This window comes from Drosophila mojavensis, unplaced genomic scaffold (genome assembly GCF_018153725.1).
Source record: "Drosophila mojavensis isolate 15081-1352.22 unplaced genomic scaffold, ASM1815372v1 contig_74, whole genome shotgun sequence".
In the NCBI taxonomy this organism is placed as follows: Eukaryota; Metazoa; Arthropoda; class Insecta; order Diptera; family Drosophilidae; genus Drosophila; species Drosophila mojavensis.
In genome coordinates, this window is record NW_025318899.1 from 3,125,878 (window position 1) to 3,133,231 (window position 7,354).

At 39.5% G+C, this 7,354-nt stretch overlaps 2 protein-coding genes across 2 annotated transcripts; one reads left to right on the forward strand and one right to left on the reverse strand.

Moving 5' to 3' along the window:
* Positions 1 to 1,344: 1,344 nt before the first annotated feature.
* On the forward strand, positions 1,345 to 4,600 carry LOC6581293 (tryptophan 5-hydroxylase 1). The gene is made up of 7 exons (XM_002006999.4): positions 1,345 to 2,042; positions 2,821 to 2,986; positions 3,063 to 3,113; positions 3,214 to 3,495; positions 3,572 to 3,698; positions 3,767 to 3,999; positions 4,064 to 4,600. Exons 1-7 carry the CDS (start codon positions 1,493 to 1,495, stop codon positions 4,350 to 4,352), a joined length of 1,698 nt encoding a protein of 565 aa, XP_002007035.1. The 5' UTR covers positions 1,345 to 1,492; the 3' UTR covers positions 4,353 to 4,600.
* Positions 4,498 to 6,273, reverse strand: LOC6581294. Its single transcript, XM_002007000.4, has 2 exons — positions 5,958 to 6,273; positions 4,498 to 5,845 (listed from the first exon to the last, which is right to left on the reverse strand). The coding sequence occupies exons 1-2, from the start codon at positions 5,975 to 5,977 to the stop codon at positions 5,416 to 5,418; spliced, it is 450 nt and encodes a 149-aa protein (XP_002007036.1). The 5' UTR covers positions 5,978 to 6,273; the 3' UTR covers positions 4,498 to 5,415.
* Positions 6,274 to 7,354: the final 1,081 nt, after the last annotated feature.

A 7,354-nucleotide genomic window follows, 5' to 3' on the forward strand; every position in this document is an offset into this window, starting at 1 on the left:
CTATTATTGACTCTGCCACTGGGGCACAGCTCAACTCCTTTCCTCATACCGTCTCTCTCTCTCTCTCCCACTCTCTCGTTCTCGGTTGCTCTGTCTCTCTTTTGCAGTGCGCCGCGGTGGCCGCACATTGTCAAAGCAAGCGCATCAAGTGGTTGCCTCGTCATGCCGCATGCCACATACCGTGAACTGGCCCAAAAGGCTGATTCTAGCTTGGCTCATTCTAGATTTTATATAAAAAATATTTTATGTTTAAGTTTAATATAAAAAGCATATAAATTATATAAAATAATTATATAAATAATATAAATAAATATATATATAGTATACTCTAAAAATAGCTTAGACTTATAAAAATACAAAAAATGAAAAAATATTTATAAAATTTTTAAATAAATTTTATGATATATGATTTACAAATTTCATATAATTTTTATCATACATTTTCATCTTATATATTTTTTTTAGTTTTTTTATTTTTATTTCTTTCTTTATTTTTTTTTATATTTATTTTAATTTTTTTATTATCATAAATTTTCATCTTATATTTTTTTAATTTTTATTTATTTATAATTTATTTTTATTTTATTTATTTATTTACTTTTATTTAACTAGCTTTTTCATCTACCTTAGCTACATCAGCTCATCTTTTAGTTCTCCCTATTCGAAACCTCTTCAACACCTGCTCAATTTCTGTTCTCGATCATTAAAACATTTTCCCCCATTCTTTTCCACTTAGTATAAGTTCCATCTTTCTTAATAGTTAATGTCAAGCTAAGCACATTTTTCGCATCTCTATGTCAGTTCTTAATGATTGCTGCTCCTTTATTTAAATGCTCTAACTACTCCGTAAATTCACTTTCCAATTTACGGTATTTCATGCCCGCATAATTTAAGCAAACGCATTTGAAAGTCAAGCGTTGACAGCAGAAGAAAAGAATATAAAATGAGGCAGAAAAGTAAAATTAAATAAAAATAAAAGTTCAACTCGAGCTCAAACTTGTTGCTGCCGCTGCGGCCGTTGTTGATTAGAAAGTGAAATGACGTCATGCGTTATAGAGCTAGCCTGATTTCAGTGTGATTTGGCCAATCAAAACGAGCTACACCCACACACCCACACACACACGAGCATACAAAAGAGGTGGAGTCTGTGAGGCAGAAAGAAACAAACAGAGCAAAAAAAAAAAAAAATCACTTGTAGCTTTTATATCCTTGAACAAATTTATCTCGCTACGCACACTTGATAAATACAATTGAATATGTATGTAGCTATCTATCTACTCATGTGTGTGTGTGTGTGTTCTGTCTCTGTCTGCTGGCTATAAAAGGCGCTGGCCGTGCGACAGGATCTCGCAGTTGCCGTTGCGTTTCGATTGCGCATACGACGCGTGTGCTAAAACATTGTGAATTTGTGAAGAAGTGCATTAAAACTAAATTGGATTACCATTGATTATATAAGCAGATATATATTGAAAGCTATATAGTTATATCGAGTATGAGTGCATCGGGCAAGAGTCTTTTGGGCCTGTGGCTATATCGCAGCGGTGAGCAGGAGTGGGCCGTCAAGCAGGGCAGTCCGCTGCACACTCCCCTCAAAAAGGACTCCAACTCATCCCCGTCCCCGTCGCCGTCCACCACCTCGTCCTCGTCTCATGCCACTCTCTCACGGCACGCCTCCGCGCCAGGTGACAACTTCCTCTTGTTCTCCAACAACAAGCAGGCTGGCGCCACCGATGCAGTGCAGCGCTCGCATGTGCCCGGCGAGCGCATCTCCATTTTGTTCACTCTCAAGAATCAGGTGGGCAATCTGGCACGCGCTCTGCAGGTCTTCCAGGAGCTGGGCATCAATGTGCTGCACCTGGAGCTGTCGCCCCTGGAGGTGAGCAGCAATCAGGCGGATGTCCTGGTGGATGTCGAGTGCGATCCACGTCGCTTGGATCAGGTGGTGAAGATGCTCAATCGCGAGGTGGCATCGGTCAACTATACGTCGGTGAATGCTCACAGCTTGGCCCGGGCACCGTCTCTATCCGCCTGCTCCAGCTTTGGTGAGTAGCAATTGGAAGTGATTAAAGAGAGATTATCGAAAGGTGCCACTGGCAAGCGAGGATTGCTATTTATAGAGATTTGTTATATTTTATTGAATCGTTTATAAAGTGAGCTAAGCTGAGATTCATAAAAAAACAGCCAATAGATCTTAAATTCGCTGAAGACTCACAAAATACAATTAATGAAAGCGTTAAAATAATGCATTAGTAGTTTATATCAATGCATTAGCCAAAGTCACAGACTGTGTTCTATGTGGGCGTGGCTATGCAAATTAAGTGAAAGCCTTATTCTTTAGTGAAGTTTGAATCACAGAAAACTATTTCAAGTAAACTGCAACTAAAGAAATTTTATGTATAATAAAACTAGAACTATCCCATCTTATAAGCTATACAAATTAGAGATCCCAAACAGAAACCAATTGACAACTGATACAGCTTAGACTCTGACCTACCTCTATCATTTAAGTTGCCATAGAGATAAGGCATTTCTATATTATCTATCAAGTTTGCATCAAGCTACCAAAATCATGAACTTGAAAACAAAAATATCAAATCACAGACTATTTACTGACTGAGGCTCTAAAACTGTTCTTTATTATTTATTCATTTATTATATTATATTTTCTGATTTTTAGACATCTATAACTGATAAAGAACTAAGAATTTGTTGTAAGAATGTTAGACCTCCTCAGCCGTAACTTATTTAGTAAATATATTAATCAAAGTTTTAGCATATAGTTAAAAGATTAAACAAATCCCCAATACATTTCTGCAACAGACTTTGGTGACATGGTTTGGTTTCCGCGCAAGATCTCCGACCTGGATCAGGCACAGAATGTGCTCATGTATGGCTCCGAGCTGGATGCTGATCATCCCGGCTTCAAGGATCCCGTCTATCGCAAGCGGCGCGAACAGTTCTCGGCCATAGCCAACAATTTCAAGCAGTAAGGCAGCTCTCTAATATATTTCACATTCAGTTTCAAACTGCTTTCTCCCTCTCCCCCTCTCTCACTGCCTTAGTGGCAATCCCATACCTCGGGTTCAGTATACGCCGGAGGAGGTAAAAACTTGGTAAGTGCAAATTTAATTCAATTTTAACTATTTTTGTTTATGTTTGGCAACTTTGTTTTGCGTGTATGTATGTGTGTGTCTGTGTGTGTGCATGTTTTAGGGGCACTGTTTTCTTGGAGCTGCATCGCCTGTATCAGCTGCACGCGGTGCCGGAGTACATGGAGAACTGGCCGGAGCTGGTCAAGTTCTGTGGCTATCGGGAGGACAACGTGCCCCAGCTGCAGGACGTGAGCAGCTATCTGAAGCGTAAGACGGGCTTCCAGCTGCGTCCCGTTGCGGGCTACCTCTCGCCGCGCGACTTTCTCTCCGGGCTGGCCTTTCGCGTGTTCCACTGCACGCAGTACATCAGGCACTCCTCCGATCCCTTCTACACACCTGAGCCGTAAGTGCGCGCGAGTGTGTGTGTGTGTGTGTGTGTGTGAGTGTGTTTGTTTGTTAATTGTGTTATCAATTTCCAGAGATTGCTGTCACGAACTTTTGGGTCACATGCCGCTGTTGGCCAACTCGAGCTTTGCTCAGTTCTCACAGGAGATTGGCCTGGCTTCTCTAGGCGCCTGCGATGCGGATATTGAAAAGTTAGCCACGGTTAGTTGAACATTGAATACACCGGTTCGATACTTCTTCGTTATCTGCTCTTGTTATCTCCTTTACAGCTCTACTTTTTCACCGTGGAGTTTGGCCTGTGCAAGCAGTCGGAAGGCACCTTCAAGGTCTTTGGCGCCGGCCTGCTCAGCTCGGTGGCGGAGCTGCAGCACGCCATAACGGCACACGACAAGATTAAGAAATTCGACCCGGAGATAACCTGCAAGGAGGAGTGCATCATAACATCCTATCAGAATGCCTATTACTATACCGATTCTTTCGAGGAGGCCAAGGAGCAAATGCGGTAGGCAGACTCTGCTCATATACGAAACTCTGCTTTAGCCATACCTTCTCCCCCTCCTCCACAGTTCCTTTGCCGAGAGCATTCAGCGACCCTTTGGCGTGCGCTATAATCCCTACACGAGCAGCGTTGAGGTGCTCTCCAATGCACAGAAGATAACCGCCGTGGTCAGCGAGCTAAAGGGGGATCTCAGCATCGTCTGCGCTGCGCTGCGTAAGATCTCGGCCACGGATGAGAATCTCGACGTGGACAGCATAGCAAATATGCTGCACAAGAGTCTCAATGTGCGTGCCGCTGGATCAGGAGGCGGCAACAGTCCAGATAATACCGAGAACTATATAGCTGAGGGCGACTAAAGAGCGAGCAGAGAGAGAGAGAGAGAGGGAGATGGGAATCGAAGTGAAAACGTTGTTGGGACCATAAGCTATATATACCAGATGTTACAAAAATATATACAAACAGATAAATCTCTATATATATACACATATATCGATGTCTAAATGTTTGGCAAATACTAACTTTATTTCAACTTATGCCTAATAATTACATCTTAGCTCTAAAAAAAAACTTAAATAAATTTCAACTCTTTGTGTGTCTTAGTCAAGTTTTAAATGGTTTTAGTAGGGGAGGAGATGGAAAGCCTTTGCGTTGTTGTTGTGGCAAATTTAAGTTATATTCAGCATAACAAATTCTTTTTAGGGTAAAAAACAACTTTTTCAGACTGAATCTAAATTCCATTTCAGATCATATAATAAAACATTCGTATATGAACACATGTCCTAGGTTGATCGTAAATTAAAATTATTAATCTAAAAGATTCGGGAATGCTCTTCAAAGTAAAAGATAAGGTCAACCAAATATAAAATGTTCTAAATATATCCTTATGATAAATAGCCAAAGAAGCTCGATAATGATAAGTTTATTTCGTGAATCTTCATATAAAATATATATATATATATATTTTTTTTTTTCATTTTAAGCTTTACCTATTTGTAAACAATAAGTAAGCATTAACTAGATTTTGAAGCAGTCATTCCTCTGCCTATGATAAAGTAGTCTGATTTAAACAGAAATTAAACTTAAAGACTCGCAATTGCACAAGTTTGAATGAGTTTATCATATAAGATCTAGATTGTTGGTCATATATGTAACTGACTTCTATATGATAAAGTTAATCGATTCGATCAGCTTTTATATATGCTACGCTGGCAGCCAAATGCCGTCGCTGTACAAAGTTTCATCAGCTTAGCTGCCCGCAGAGTCGAGTTCCGATAGGCGGAGAGGCAGACCGTCTATATAGGGACTATATGTATTGGGCGATTTCTCTGCCCTTGGGTGTTATACAATTCGTTAAGTATACATAATAACCAATTCTAGGGCATACATAGTTACGCCTAAGCAGTTCGAAGCGCCCTCGAGCTATTTGTAGATCATATCACAGTCGCTGTTTAGAAAGAACTTTCGGCTGATGTAGCTGGACGTGTACTCCAGCAGCCAGTTGGGTATGGTCCAGACGGTGAAGCTGAGCGCCAGCTTGCGCCACTGCGCCACAATGTGGGGCACGTCGTACAGCCAGCTGCAGCGATTGCCCATGCGGCTGGTCACCTGGTTGGTCACTTTGCTGGTGACGCCGCGCACCACGTCGCCTGCCAGGCCCGTGACGCTGACCTTGCGCCTGCGCTTCGACTTGGGTGAGCCGCTGTCCTCCTTGAGCGAACGTCGCGATCCTCGATGCTCCAGCTCGTTCTTCATCTCGACGCGTGGCGCAATCTGTATGCGATCGACTGTATCACAGATTTCCTCATTGCTTATCAGAATGCCAGCAACGATATACATCAGCTTAAATACTCTGCAATGAGCCGGAAGTGGAACAGAGATGGAGAGAGAGTGAGAGTGCGAGTGAGAGTGAGAGTATTAGCATTCGACTATCTGTGTACATGTTCAGTTCCTTTAGTGCTCACCTCACTGTATGGGAAATCATCGCAGCGCGACGAGTTCAAAAGTTGCAATGCGACTTGATTTCTAATTTTTTTTGCGTGCACTAAGCGCGGCGACTTATCAGTCAGGCGATTATATAGCGCTATATTTGTGTATATATTTAAAATATATACTATACTATGTCTTTTTTCGGTTTTTATGGTGTGCTTTAAAGGCTGTTTTACACTTTTTGTAGAATTTTATGATGTTGAGTCTTTTGGTTTTTAGGTATTATTCATTTATATGCATATGTGTCTGTGTTGGTAGCACATATAATAATTAATTATATTTATTAATTAATATTTCATATTACTTTGTAGTTCATTTGACAATTTAAAAATTATGATTGATTTAAATTTATTTACTTTTTCACTTGTTCAGATTTTTAATATCTAAGTATATATTTATTTATATTATTTATTATAGTATATTTATTTATATTATCATTATTATAAAATGTACATATATATGTTTTTTAATGTTTTTTGTTTTCGTAAATATTTTATACTCTTATTTTATGACACTTTTAAACCTATTTGCAATTTAGTTTCTTTTAATTTCTATATATTATTCATATTTTTTTTTTTTTTTTCAAAAATCCGTGTATTTTTCTTATTCTTTTTGCTCCTCGTCAACTTTGTATACCGCTCTAGACTATGGCTAAAACTCAACTGAATCAATGCCAGCAATCGCTAGATTTTTGAGCGCTTCGCTCAACCTCAGCTGATAAGCGGCGCAACATGTCTGCGATAAGGCTGGATTTTAATGGTTACCAATGGATTTCTTATGCTCTGAAACATATTATTCTATCTTTATATATATATATATATATTTATATATGTCTATATATATGTTTTGCATTTATATATATATATGTCTATAAATTTTTATTACTTAATGCTTTTCGAGTATCTTTGAGGCAGTCGAGGCCTCCGGCTCTGGCTCTGGCTGGGTCCTCTCTCTGTCGTCAGCTATCTCACACTCTACCCATAGTTATTGATAAGTTGTTATCATTCAACTTGTATATATATCACGGCGTGTATGTGACGGCGTCTAAATAACTCTGCTTGGAAACTACGTAATGCCCGTTTCATTTCGTTTTGTACTTTGGAATCGCTTCGAAAGTCGTGCATGAGTTGCTCAGCGGTTCGTGCTAACGCATTGCTCATAGGATGGAGGGAATTATTGATATATGTATATTTTATTTATTGGAATCTCGCTGATAAGCAAACATCTGTTTACTCGTTAAAGCAAATATATATATAAACATATAAACATTTGTCTAGACATGTTGACTCAAGGCCGAGATTACATCCCAGTTAAGATAACTGGGAACGCACCTTTTATGATCCAATTACAGACATGTAACAGATATCAGTTA

Excerpts from the sequence above, each read along its gene's own strand:
- LOC6581293 (XM_002006999.4), top strand. The coding sequence starts at position 1,493 with ATGAGTGCATCGGGCAAGAGTCTTTTGGGCCTGTGGCTATATCGCAGC. Across the intron at positions 2,043-2,820 it reads ATCCGCCTGCTCCAGCTTTG|ACTTTGGTGACATGGTTTGG; the intron begins GTGAGTAGCAAT and ends TTTCTGCAACAG. Across the intron at positions 2,987-3,062 it reads ATAGCCAACAATTTCAAGCA|TGGCAATCCCATACCTCGGG; the intron begins GTAAGGCAGCTC and ends TCACTGCCTTAG.
- LOC6581294 (XM_002007000.4), bottom strand. The coding sequence starts at position 5,977 with ATGATTTCCCATACAGTGAG. Across the intron at positions 5,846-5,957 it reads ATGATTTCCCATACAGTGAG|AGTATTTAAGCTGATGTATA; the intron begins GTGAGCACTAAA and ends GGCTCATTGCAG.